General features: G+C 37.0%; 1 protein-coding gene across 2 annotated transcripts in view; it reads right to left on the bottom strand.

Annotated features, from left to right (window-relative positions):
- The window catches only part of GDPD1 (glycerophosphodiester phosphodiesterase domain containing 1), a 47,096-nt gene that overhangs the window by 26,401 nt on the left and 5,800 nt on the right, over positions 1 to 14,895 (bottom strand). For both annotated transcript variants that reach the window (XM_021704240.2, XM_044921640.1), the window contains exon 2: positions 10,591 to 10,633. In XM_021704240.2, coding sequence (XP_021559915.1) covers positions 10,591 to 10,633 — 43 coding nt within the window. The remainder of the gene's footprint in view (positions 1 to 10,590; positions 10,634 to 14,895) is intronic.

Here is a 14,895-nt window from a genome sequence, read left to right on the forward strand (position 1 = left end):
GTGTGCAACTCTTGATCTCGGGGATGTAAGTTTGAGCCCCATATTTGGTGGTGTAGGGATTACTTAAATAAATAATAAACTTTAAAAAACCCCACAATAAGACTATTTCACACCCATTTGGGTGGCTATTATTTAAAAAAAAAGGAAGGAAGAAAAGAGAAAAAGAAAAAAGTATTGGCCAGGATGTGGAGATACTGGAACCCTTGCATATTGTTGGCAGGAATATAAAATGGCAGTTCCTCAAGAAAATTAAACATAGATTTACCATATGATCCAGCAATTCCACTTCTAGGTACACACAGAAAAGATCTGAAAGAAGGGACTTAAATATTTACACAACCATGTTCATAGAAAAATGATTCATAATAGCCAAAAGTAGAAGCAACTTGTCTATCAACTAATGAAAACAAAATGTGGTTACAAAGAAGTATTATTCAGCCTTAAAAAGGAAGGGAATTCTGGAGAAGCCTGGCTGGCTTAGTTGCTAGAATATGTGACTCTTGATCTCGGGGTTGTAAGTTCAAGGCCCATGTTGGGTGGAAAGATTACTTAAAAATAAAATCTTGGGATGCCTGGGTGGCTTAGTTGGTTAAGCATCTGCCTTCGGCTCGGGTCATGATCCCAGGGTCCTGGGTTGAGCCCTGCATCAGGCTCTTTGCTCATGGGGAGTCTGCTTCTCCCTCTCCCTCTGCCTGCCACTTCCCCTGCTTGTGCTCTCTCTCTCAAATAAATAAAATCTTAATAAATAAATAATAAATAAATAAATATATTTTTTTTAAATCTTAAAAAAAAGAAGAAGGGAATTTTGATATATGCCACAACATGAGTGAGTGAATCTTTAAGACATTATGCTAGGTTAAGGAAGCCAAAAACAAAAATACAAATACTTAATGATTCCACTTATATAAAGCAACCTAAAATAGTCAAGTTAATAGAAAGAAGAATGGTGGTCACCCAGGGCCTGGGGGGAAGGGGGTTAGTGAATTATTATTGAATGGGTCCAGAGTTTTGGTATAGAAAGATGAAAAAGTTCTGGAGATGAATAGTGGTGATGGTTGCATAACAACGTGAATGTATTTAATGACACTGAACTGTACACTTAAAAACAGTTAAAATGGTAAGTTTTATGTCATATATATTTTACCATGATAAAATAAAAATTTTTAAATTAAAAAAAAAAGAACAAAAATTGAAAGGATTAGATCAGACAATCGCTAAAGTTCCTTTCACATTCAAGATCCTATGACTTTTACAAAAGGGAATATCACAGTGGTTAGGAGTACAAACACTGCCCCCAAAAAAGGGTAAATATGTGAGGCAATGGATGTGTTACTTAACCTGACGGTGAAAATCCTTTCACAACGTATACACATATCAAATCATCACATTGTATACTTGAAATATAATGTGTCAATTATACCTCAATAAAATTGGGGGATAAAGAGCATAGACACTGGCTCTGCCACTTACTTGGGCAAGTTATTTAGCTTCTCTATGCTTCAGTTTCCTTACTTGCAAAATAGTGATGATAATATTAGCTCCTCCCCTTACACCTTACACTCCAAACAGCCCCACACTTTCAATACTCTTGCCTGAAATGTCTTTTGCAAAAACAAAAAACAACGAATATACAATAAAATAATAGATGTAAATTTGAACAGGCAATTCACAGATGAGGATTTCCAAATGGCCAGTAAGTGTATGAATAGATGTTCAACATCAAAGTTCAACAGGGAAATGTAAATCGAAACCACGATGAAATAGCACTATATATCCACCACAATGGCTACAATTAAAAGGACTGACAACAAATTAGCAAGATAGTGGAGGATTGGAACTCTATATTGCTAGTGTGAGGGTCAGTTGGTACAATCACTCTGGAAGGTATAAATGTAGACCTACCCTATGATCCTGCAATTTCACTTCTGCTTAAGTATATATCTGAGAGGGATGAATGTATTTGGCTATTAAAGAGAAGATAACAGGGGCACCTGGGTGGCTCAGTCGGTTAGGTCATGATCCCAGCGTCCTGGGATCAAGGCTTGCTTCAGGCTCCCTGCTCAGCAGGGAGTCTGCTTCTCCCTCTCCCTCTGCCTCTCTCCCTCCCTCTCTCCCTCCCTCCCTCTCTCTCTCTCTTTCTCTCATTTTCTCTCTCTCAAATAAATCTTTAAAAGACAGATAACATTATTTCACACATCATGGATGAATTGTACAGGTATCAACTGAAGAAAGAAAAGCCAGAGACAAAAGTGTAAATACTGTATGATTACATTTATGTTATCGGGAACAAGCAAAATCAATTTATCATAATAGAAATTAGAATAATGGCTATCTAGGGGCAAGTAATGTGGACTGGGAAAGGTCACAAGGATACCTTCAAGAATGCTAGAAATGTTCTATATCTTTATCTGAGTGATGGTTACAAAGGTATATACATTATGTTAAAATTTACTGGGCTATACACTTAGATTATGCATTTTATGGAATGTATATTATATACACACAGTAACAGGTTGGTTGGTTGGTTTGTTTTTAAGTTTTTCTTCCTCCCCTTATCTGCTCTTACTCATCCTTCAGGTCTAAGCTTAGAAACCACCACTTCAGGATATCTTCCCCAATCTTCCCAGATTAGACTGGGTCACCAGGTTACATACTGCTAAATTGCCAGGACTTCCTGTAGCACCTGTGTTTACTCCGTCATAGTATTTACCATGCTGTTTTGAATATATCCATTTATCTCCCCCCTGCCCAATGAGACAGGAGATCTTTAAGTAAAGGATTTGTGGACTATGTTTAGTTTACTGTTATATTTCTAGTGCCTAGGCACAGGGCCTTGCACAGCTGGTACTCCATAGTATTTGTTTAAAAAACTCTGTCTATAACGGGCGCCTGGGTGGCTCAGTTGGTTAAGCAACTGCCTTCGGCTCAGGTCATGATCCTGGAGTCCCTGGATCGAGTCCCGCATCGGGCTCCCTGCTCGGCAGGGAGTCTGCTTCTCCCTCTGCCCCTCCCCCCTCTCATGTGCTCTCTGTCTCTCTCATTCTCTCTGTCTCAAATAAATAAATAAAATCTTAAAAAAAAAAAAAAAAAAAAACCTCTGTCTATGTAAAATGCCCACGTAGCACTTTATGCACTAATCACCACGGGTGACATTTCAAGATGAAGAAAAAGTAAACATGGGTGGAGCAGGGAGAAAGTTTTAGAAAGAAACATTTTTTTTCTTTTTAAAATTCAAGAATGGAAAGAGTAAGAGCTGTGGTGAGCAGAGTAGGGTGAGAAGATACGAAAGTAGATAAATTACTTTTGTGCAATATATTCCCATGCACTTAAATTGTTTACTAGTCGTTTTATATGAGGTTAGGTCTCTACAACTAGATTAAATTCCTAAAGAGGAAAGGCCTATATCTGCTCCATACTTTCTAATGTTCATGATGTTGGGTATATTGTAGGTATCTAACATTTCTAAATGAGTGGAATGAAGCCATGTTTTACTTATCTATTAGAAATCTATTAACATTTCGGGGCGCCTGGGTGGCTCAGTCGTTAAGTGTCTGCCTTTGGCTCAGGTCATGATCCCAGGGTCCTGGGATCGAGCCCCGCATCGGGCTCCCTGCTTAGCAGGGAGTCTGCTTCTCCCTCTGACCCTCACCCCTTTCATTCTCTCTCTGTCATATTCTCTCTCTCTCAAAAATAAATAAAATTAAAAAAATATTTAGAATATAAACTTCTAAAGTGCAAAATAAGGATACTTCCATTATTAATATATCTAAAAGACAACATTTTGAACACCAATTTATTCATCACCAACAGAAAGAATTACAGCAGGAATTTAAGAAAAACTGAACATCCTTTTAAATATATAAGCACTGATGATTCTTATTTTGCCTGTGATCTCCTATGTGGGGTGAATGTATCTTCTGTTTTATACTTAAACTTGAAACACGTAATATAAAAATACAAATATAAATTTGTATATAAATATATCAATTAAGGAATAAAGTTTTAGCAATTGAGTAAAAGTTTCTTAATGTTTTTTTTTTTTTAATTTTTTTTTAAAGATTTTTATTTATTTATTTGAGAGAGAGAATGAGAGAGAGCACATGAGAGGGGGGAGGGTCAGAGGGAGAAGCAGACTCCCTGCCGAGCAGGGAGCCCGATGCGGGACTCGATCCCGGGACTCCAGGATCATGACCTGAGCCGAAGGCAGTCGCTTAACCAACTGAGCCACCCAGGCGCCCTTAATGTTTTTAAAACAAACTAACTTGGCTCCTTAATGTAATTCTTACTAAGATGTAATAACTAACTTTATGTGTCCTCTTCTAAAGGATAAAAGAGAATATTTATTGGTCAGTTGTGTGTGTAAAAATAAAATGCAAAAAGAAATAAGCAAATAGGGGCGCCTGGGTGGCTCAGTCATTAAGCGTCTGCCTTCGGCTCAGGTCATGATCCCGGGGTCCTGGGATGGAGCCCCGCATCAGGCTCACTGTTTGGCAGGAGGCCTGCTTCTCCCTCTCTCACTCCCCCTGCTTGTGTTCCCTCTCGCTGTGTCTCTCTCTGTCAAATAAATAAATAAAATTTTTAAGAAAAGAAATAAGCAAATAAAACAGTTTTTGGTAGAATTACTTTTCTTTATTTTTAAATTTCCTTCAATATTATTGTTATACTGTGTTCAATTAAAAAAAAATGTAGAAACTGTAAGCAATACATGCAGCCAGCAAACAGTTTTGAAATAAAATCCTAAAATCCTTCATATAGCTAAAAAAAAAAAAAAAAATTGGTACTACTGATTTTTGGTCATGTGCATATCTTACTTTCTTTTGTTATTTTTTTTGTATGAGTATGTGAAGGGGAGTAAGAGCAGGGGTTATCTATATTTTCCTGTATTTAAAAACAATTTTGCAGGGTGCCTGGGTGGCTCAGTTGGTTAAGTGTCTGCCTTCAGCTCAGGTCATGAGCAAGGAGCCTGCTTCCCCTTCTCCCTCTGCCCCTCCGCCCTGCTTATGCTCCCTCTCTCTTGCTCTATCTCAAATAAATAAATAAAATTTTTAAAACAACAAAAAATATATAAAATAAAAAATTTCTGCATTGGGCTCCATGCCGAGCATGGAGACTACTTAAAAAATAAATAAGTAAATAAACAAACAAACAAACAAATAAATAACATTTTAGTATATGTGCTGCCGAGGCAGGCACAATAAAATTTTAAAAGTCAATTAAAAAAATTAAAAATAAAAATAAAAAATTTAAACATTTTACCTAAGAAATCTTTCTAAGTTTGAAGTTTGCCTTCACCTGAAATGTGGGCTGTTTTTAGACATGTTTAGGAATTATATACAAAATAGTTTCTATTTATTGTAGGCTTATCTCTTATCAATAAGCTAATAAAAACTTAGAGCAATAGTAAGTGAGTGCATCCAGGACAATTTGTAAATGATCCCAAATTTGATACACAAATAGCTAGAACATAGCCAGAAAAAGGAAAAAAAAATTTATCACTTTGGCCTTCAAAATTTCCTGTAAATAATAAGCATCTACTTCAACTGAAGTGCCAGATATTTTATAGCTGAATTTTTTTTTTTTTTTTTTTTTAGGATTTATTTATCTTGGAGAGAGAGAGAGTGTGAGCAATCAGAGGGAGAGAGAGAGGGAGAGAATCTCAAGCAGACTTCCTGCTGAGCTCCCAAGTGGGGCTCCATCTCATGACCCTGAGATCATGACCTGAGTAGAAATCAAGAGTCCCATGTTTAACCAACTGAGCCACCCATGTGCTCCAATATAGGTGACTTTCTGACAAGCTGATTACATAGAAAAAGGGAAGCCAAGGCTTCAACATTACCAGAAAAAGAAAACTCTAGCTCTAAAAGATGTGAAATTACTTGAAATTCCACAGAAACAATACATAACGATTTAAAACAGTCCCTATACACTATATGTTAACTAACTAGAATTTAAATAAAAATTTGGAAAAAATAAAAATCGTAAATCCAAAAACAATAACAGACCCTATATTAAGGAATTTATTTGAATCTCATTTATTCCTCACACCACTGAGGTTTGTTACTATTCCCATTTTACATACGAGAAATTAGTATTGTATTAATTAGATATTCTGAAAAATGTATTATGAGAACCAGGTCACTGATTAATTACTTTGACTGTCTGCCAACTTGTACTTCCAGCTACTGCTAAAACAATTTGTTTCTTTCTTTCACCATTCATGTTAATACCACAGGGATCAAATTGTCCTATGGGTATTTACAAAGGCAGCCTGGTTTAATAACCTAGTTTTATTAGCTCTTAAGAGCTAGATTTTACATACTCAAGGTCTTAGTGACTGTGTGTGTGTGTGTGTGTGTGTGTGTTACAATTCCTTAGTTTCTGGTTTTGTGCTTATTATGGATGGGGTTCTCTCTCCTTCATTTGTCTTCTGTTAATGTTCTGCTTTGTTCCTGAGTGCCCCATTCCATTATTTCCTTTAGTAACTAGTGAGAGTCTATTAGCATCAGAACTAGGTGTTAAGGGTTGAGAGATCAATAAGGAAAGATTCTTGTTCTCAAAGGAATCACAAAAGAGCCATATTCATAACCTAAGGTGTTTGTGAAAGCATTTTATAAACCACATTACAGGACTTTTTATAAATTGTGACATACAAAAAGAAAAAGAAAGAGGGAAAGAGAAAGAAAGAAAGAAAAAGAAAAAGAGAGAGAAAGAAAAACAAAGAAAGAAAGAAAGAAAAGGAGAGAGAGGGAGGGAGAAAGGAAGAGAGGGAGAAAGAAAAGGAAGGAGGAAGGAAGGAAGGAGGGAGGGAGGGAAGGAAGGAAGGAAGGAGGGAGGGAAGGAAGGAAGGAATTTTTTTTAAAGATTTTATTTATTTATTTATTTATTTGACAGAGAGAGACAAGGCAAGAGAGGGAACACAAGCAGGGGGGCAGTGGGAGAGGTAGAAGCAGGCTTCCCGTGGAGCAGGGAGCCCGATGTGGGGCTCGATCTCAGGACCCCGGGATCATGACCTGAGCCAACGGCAGAAGCTTAACTGACTGAGCCACCCAGGCGCCCCAGGAAGGAATAAATTAATTGTGAGATAGGATTATTTCTCTTCAGTCCTAATTACTTCTTTTTTTTCTAAATTTTTTTAAAGATCTTATTTATTAATTTGAGAGAGAGAGACTATGAGCAGGGGAAGGGGCAGAGGGAGAGGCAGAAGCCGACTGCCCGCTGAGCAGGAAGCCCAATGTGGGGCTCAACCCCAGGACACCAAGATCATGACCTGAGCTAAAGGCAGAGGCATAACTGACTGAGCCACCCAGGTGCCCCAGTCCTAATTACTTCTTTAGACCCACTATAATGAATTAATTTTCCATATATTCTTAAAGTCCTTTCAGTTTCCCAGATGTATCTTGTCTGCATACCCTCACATCTTTTTTTTTTTTTTTAAAGATTTTATTTATTTATTTGACACACAGAGAGAGAGAACACAAGCAGGGGGGAGCGGCAGGCAGAGGGAGAGGGAGAAGCATGCTCCCCGCTGAGCAGGGAGCCTGATGTGGGACTTGATCCCAGGATCGAGCCCTGAGTCAGGCTCCCTGCTCAGCAGGTGAGTCTGCTTCTCCCTTTCCCTCTGCTTCTCCCCCCAGCACGTGTTTGCTCTCTCTCTCAAATAAATAAAATCTTTAAAAATAATAAAAAAATAAAAATTGCTTCTTCCTCTGTACCAAATGGTCTTCTAGTCCTGGTATCTTTTCAATTTTCTGGTTAATCTTAACCAGGCTTCCCCACCAATTATTTATACTTTCTGTAATATCTTCTTGTTTTCCCTTCCATGTTATAATATGTATGCTTTGGGAAGTGTTTATCTACACATGCACATAAATAAGATCTAAGTTTTAGCTGCTCATTTTATTTTTACTATTTCTCCCTATCAAAGATATACCATACTTAAGCACAGTATCTGTCTTTTGTCAATTATGTATTATAACTCCACATTCTTAATATACTGTACCTTGAAAATAGTATGTTTACATCATTTTTTTCTTGTTGCTCATGAAGCAGGTATTAAAAAAACAAAAACAAAAACAAAAAACCTCCTAAGTATCCCAGCAGTTAAAATATTCTACTAATAAATATTTGTAAATGAAAACAAAAGTATTTGTCAATAGCAAGAGCACTGATGCATAAGATAAAACACAAAAACCACCACCAACGAATTTTTGGTTAAAATCAGGGGGTGCCTGGGTGGCTCAGCTTGTTAAGTGTCAGACTCTTGATTTCGGCTCAGGTCTCAGGGTCACAAGATGGAGCCCCAACTGGGCCTTCATGCTCAGTGAGGAATCTGCCTGAGAGTCACTCCCTCTGCCCCCCCCCCATTCACACACACTTGTGACCTGTCTCTCAAATAAATAAATCTTAAAAAAAAAAAAAAAAACCTGCTGAAGATGGGAAATGTAATGTTGTATCTAGCAAGTAAAAACCATCTAAGTAAGACATTCTCTGAATACCAAAAAACTTTTCAGATGATCAAAATCTTCAAAGATAAAAATATTTATACCCCATCCTTAGAAATAATTTATTATACAAATGTACCATTCTTAGAAAGTTTATTATATAGGGGCGCCTGGGTGGCTCAGTTGGTTAAGCGACTGCCTTCGGCTCAGGTCATGATCCTGGAGTCCCTCGATCGAGTCCCGCATCGGGCTCCCTGCTCGGCGGGGAGCCTGCTTCTCCCTCTGACCCTAGCCCCTCTCATGTGCTTTCTCTCATTCTCTCTCTCTCAAATAAATAAATAAAATCTTTAAAAAAAAAAAAAAGAAGAAGAAAGTTTATTATATAATTGAGTATTTTAATTTCATAAATAAGGGTGGTTGGTAAAAATTTAACAAAAAATATGGGGAAAAACTTACTAAATAATATACCTTAAATATAAAGAATGCAGGGGCGCCTGGGTGGCTCAGTTGTTAAGGGTCTGCCTTCTGCTCAGGTCATGATCCCGGGGTCCTGGGATAGAGCCCTGCATCGCAGGGAGCCTGCATCTCCCTCTCCCACTCCCCCTGCTTGTGTTCCCTCTCTCACTGTGTCTCTCTCTGTCAAATAAATAAATAAAATCTTAAAAAAATATATATATATAAAGAATGCTAAAATCACTCAAAGTTATAAGCATTTTCTCCCCAGGTAATATATATCACTACATCCCAGGGAACAAATATTTGGTAAAACATAGTATACGGGGGGGGAGGTATGTGTATGTGTGTATGTGTCTCAGTGTAAACTGCACAAATAAAATTATATATATATATATGCATTATATATGTTATATATAATTATATATATCTAGATTTATATATTATATAGATATCTAAAGATATCTACATATATGATCTCAGTAGAGAAGATAACTTAAAGTTATTTATTTTATTTTATTTTGACTTAAAGTAATTTAAATTATTTTGTTTCAGGATCTGGAAAGTTTTTTCCATAGACAGGAGGAAAGTTTTTGCATTTTTAGGGTTTTAGAGAATTTGGGGATTATAGTCAAAGGCATTGTAATAGAGAACACAAAGAATAAGCAATGACAAACACAGGAGGACAGGATTTAGATGAAACTAGAATATGGAGAAGCAGTACATTTGGACCTGATAACAGGAAAAATAAACTCTCAGGTGTCTTTGTTATTTTTATTTTATTTCTTTTTAAGTAATCTCTATGCCCAATGTGGGGCTCAATCTTACAACCCCAAGATCAAGGGTCACATGCTCTACCAACTGAGCCAGCCAGTCTCCCCTAAATTCTAAGTCATTTTAAATGATAAGAAACAGAACAAAAACTTAAGCCAAATTCTGATTTCTCAGTCCCAACTGTATGCATAAAAATGGTTCAACAAATGTGTCAGAAAACATTTTTCTTACTAAATATGGAAAGGTAATGTCTTCCATGGAGTTTAACTTTTCATATCCTCTGCTTTATTTTTCAGGGAAAAGAAAACAGTGTTTTCACCATTACCACAGACTAATGATCATTTACTCTAAGACAGAGAACAAGGTATCAATCAGCTTTCATTCCTGTCTCTCCTTCTGCTTCTCTGTGAGGTGCTCTAAAAGAGATCTATAGGAGATATGAATAACTGAAACATTGGGATAATCTAATTTACCTTATTCGAAAAAATAAGACCAACACTCATAAGGCTTCAAACAAGAAAGACCAGATCACAGGTTCAGGTCTGTAGAGGAATTACAGAGCAGACACATAATCTTATTCATAAACAGCAACCAATGTTAACAGTTGTTTCATTTTCTCCTTTTCTCTTTCTCTCCAAGACTAATTAGCATTACACAGTGTGTTCCTTGTTACAAAAGCCTTCTTTCAGCTTTAGAACTATAGTATCTTTTGATTACCCACAACTCTGATCTAGTTTTTCAGTTATCCAGAAGCCAGACACTCTGTAACACTTCAGACTAGCTTAAAAAAAAAAAAAAAAAGCTATTTTAATAAAATAGAAACAACTGTAACAAGTGGATGCAACATGTATACTATCTTCACTTTGTGAATCATCATCACTTCAAAGATAAACTATAAAAGAATACCTTTTTATATACTTACTGCTGAAAGGCTGCCATTGTATTCTCCAAATTTTCTCCAGCCCCTGTGAAAACATTAAATTTAAATTTCATTTACTTAGCTAATTTCAACTTTTTAAAAAATTTTTTAAATTTTTAAAAAGATTTTAATTTATTGTATTAATTTATTCACACACACACACACACACACACACACACACCCATGAGCAGTGGGGAGGGGCAGAGGGAGAGGGAGAAGCAGGCTCCCCGCTTAGCAGGGCTCTGGGCTTGATCCCAGGACCCTGGGATTATGACCTGAGCTGAAGGCTGATGCTTAACTGACTGAGCCTCCCAGATGCCCCTAATTTGAACTTTTTAATTTTTTCAGAAATTCACTTTAATAAGAAACATCTAGTGAATCTTGATGTTTATATACTGTGTAGACATTACAAGTTTTTTAAAGAGTGTAATGGTATTTTGAATTGCTTTTTGGCTGCACCAGGAAGAATCAAAGATTAAAACAAAGCCACAGCAACAGAGAAAGGTTAGAACCTAAACATGTTTTTTAACCTACAATATCTGCTTGTCATAGGAAAGACAGAAGAGGACTTGGTACATATACACCTCCTCAGAAACAGTTAAACCATCTCCTCTACCTCCCCATACTCTCTTATGCATCTTTCTAATAAAAATTTATCATATCATAAATTATTAAACTGACTCCTCCTTTTCCTATGAATTACTGAAAATAAGTGATTGTTTTAATCACTTTGGCTGAAGGCAATATAGTGTAAATAAAATCTTTAAAAATATATATAGTGTAGTAGTTGAAGGTGGAGTTAGGATCTTTGCTCTCAAATCTATTTGATATTTGCACGGCCTTGGGAAAGTTACAAAACCTCTCTGGGGCTGAGCTTCCTTATCTGTAAGAAATGAGGGATGCCTGGCTATCTCAGTCAGTGGAGCATGAGACTCTTGATCTCAGGGTTGTGAGTTTGTGCCCCACATTGGGGTTAGAGATTACATTTAAAAAATAGAATTAAAAAAAAATTTTTTTATTAAGTAAAGTCTACCCCCAAAGTAGGGCTCAAACTCATGACCCCAAGATTAAGAGTCACATGCCCTACTGACTGAGTCAGCCAGGTGCTCCCCCCAAAAAATAAAATCTTAAAAAAGAAGAAAAAAAGAATGCGGATAAAGATGGCACCTATCTCATAGGATTGGTGTAGTTAAATGAATTCACACGTCAGGTGCCCTATGTCATCAATTCAAAAAATTAGTTTTCCCCTTTTTAAAGTTAGGGTGCATTTTACAACGGATGGATGGTGTGTAATAGTTTATTTAGCAAGATTTTCTCTCTCAGCAGCATATTAAATATGTGCATTTTAGGTGCGCCTCAGTGGCTTAGTCAGTGGTGTCTGACTCTAGCTTTTGGCCCAGGTCATGATCTCAAAAGCCCAAGATTGAGCCATGCGTTGGGCTCTGCACTGGGGTTGGGGTCTGCTTAAGATTCTCTCTCTCTCTCCCTCGGCCCCTCCCCCACCTCGAAAAGAAAAGGAAATGTGCATTTTATAACTAATGGCATTAGATTTAATGAAATAGTGACTATTCAGTAAAAGTAAAGGATTATTGCAATTATTATTACTATTGCCACTATTATAGTAACTGGTGCTTGGTGAATGTCCACTGACTGATGAATGAATAACATTGCAATGACAAAAAGGACACAGATAAAAAGTATCTCATCCTCTAATATTATGTATACTAGGTAGAATCAATTAACATAACATGCTAGCCATAAGTTTTAAAATATTTTAAAACTAAAATATTTCAGTATTATTAAATAATTAATGGGATGTACAGGAAAAACACTTATGAAATACTTTTCCAAATACTTAAGAAAAACAACCAATTTCTTTTTAGCAAAAAGAAACACTTCAAGTTTATGGTACTGTTCAAGTATTAGCATTAAAATGTTTCACATACAATACCATCTGGACATATTTGTGAGAGTATTAAAATTTTCTTCTTTTATATTGTTAGATTTTACTTTTCTGGCAACCTAATTAATAATCAATAGAAACACAAAGTATGAAGAAATGAATATATTAACTGAATGTTCTAGAGTCCCATAGTTTAGTAGAGAGAACGGAATACCCATGTGAAAAAAGCTACTTTGATTTTAGGTTTTACAGTTGATGCACAATAGAAAACATATGAAGTAAATCTAAGATTATAGCTTTTGTCAAATAAGTGCTCTTTAAAAAAAAAGTAAGTGCTCTTTAGGTTAAATGACTTTTTCTGTTTATTTATTTACTTGACAGAGAGTGAGAGAGAGAGCACAAGCAGGGGGGGCAGCAGGCAGAGGGAGAAGCAGGCTCCCAGTGGAGCAGGGAGCCCAATTTGGGGCTCAGTCCCAGGACTTCGGGATCATGACCCAAGCCAAAGGCGACACTTAACCAACTAAGCCACCCAGGAGCCCGGTTAAATGACTTTTAAAAATCTAGTTGGTGTTGGGGCACCTTGGTGACTCAGTCAGTTAAGCCTCTGACTCTTAAATTTCGGCTCAGGTCATGATCTCAGGGTGGTGAGATCGAGCCCCATGTCGGGCTCTGTACTAGCTTGGAATCTGCTTAACACTCTAGAATATGACCAAAAAGGATAAAGAGTGCTACTATGTTATTCATTTAAACCTAACAGCTTAAGCATGAAAACACTGTTACTTAAGATCTTTGATTTTATAAATTTATGAAGTTAGTAGACAGTATTAAGCAATGAAAAGACAATCAAGATATTAATAATTAATAGAAGCTACACATTGTACTTAGCACTTTATATATCATTTCATTAAAACCCCCACAACCAGAAAAAAGTTGGGTACAGTCACATAGCCAACGAGGGGAAATACGATTCAAGCATAAGCTATATGATTTCAGATCCCATCTTTTTTACCACTATGTGGCAGCTTCTATGCTGCCATTCGTAGAATGCCTTTATTTCAGTTTTACAAATAAGTTATTCATATTGGCCCTTATTCCCATATTCTTCTTGTTTATAAAGCTTGAAGATAAATTCTACAATGATAACACCCACAAATTACCTGTTAGATTCATATGGTGAAAGCCTGGAGAGTAACTAAGGGACTAATTAAAAAGTATGTCATTCCTCTCCAAGGAATTATTTGGTGGTAGCTCGTCTCATGAAATTATTTGAATTCCTTTTCTTTCCAGTTATATCATTTATAGAAGCATGCTTGCCACTAATTTTCCTTCTCTTTCAATAATCAGTTTAAACAATGCCTGGCTTTGCAAATCACCATCCAACATATAAACAAATGTTTAATTTTTAATTAGTTATTAAATTATGAAATGGGAAAGAGAATGAGTGTCACAGATTTTACATGCTGTCCTAATGTTTATAATTCCTCTGCTTACATCATACTGCCTCCCTCTTCCAGTTCACACTTTTCACTTGAGAAAACCTTCTCTGAAAAGTCCCAATTTCTTTATTTATAGCTTCACTATGTACTTCCCAAGTTTTCATTCTGTATTAACTTTTTCTCTCATATAGTGCTTCATAATTACTTTGTAACCAGTTAATCTTTCTCTTTCTTCTTTCTTTCCTTTTCTTCCTTCCTTCCTTTTCTTTCTTTCTTTCTTTTCTTTCTTTCTTTCTCTCTCTCTCTCTTTTTCTCCCTTCCTTCCTTCCTTTCAGAGAGAGAGCAGGGGGAGGGGCAGAGGGAGAGGGAGAGAGAACTTCAAGCAGACTCCACGCTGAACATAGAGCCTGACAGGGGGCTCAGTCTCATGATCCTGAGATCACGACCTGAGCCAAAACCAAGAGTCAGACACCTAACCAACTCTGCCACCCATGTGCCCCGTGATCAGTTAATTTCTTTTTTTTTTTTTAAAGATTTTATTTATTTATTTGACAAAGAGAGAGAGTTAGTGAGAGCAGGAACACAAGCGGGGGAGTGGGAGAGGGAGAAGCAGGCTTCCCACCGAGCAGGGAGCCCAATGCGGGGCTCGATCCCAGGACCCTGGGATCATGACCTGAGCCGAAGGCAGACGCTTAACGACTGAGCCACCCAGGTGCCCCAGTTAATTTCTGATAGGACAGGAAAAGTAAAGGAAACATTCTCTTTTGTATCTTTAATTAGATTTATTTTTTTTAAGATTTTATTTATTTAACAGAGAGAGAGAGAGACAGCGTGAGGGGGAACACAAGTAGGGGGAGTGGGAGAGGGAGAAGCAGGCTTCTGGCTGAGCAGGGAGCCAGATGCGGGGCTCGATCCCAGGACCCCAGGATCATGACCTGAGCCGAAGGCAGTCGCTTAACCAACTGAGCC

The sequence above is a fragment of the Neomonachus schauinslandi genome, chromosome 15, assembly GCF_002201575.2.
Source record: "Neomonachus schauinslandi chromosome 15, ASM220157v2, whole genome shotgun sequence".
NCBI classification, from domain to species: Eukaryota; Metazoa; Chordata; class Mammalia; order Carnivora; family Phocidae; genus Neomonachus; species Neomonachus schauinslandi.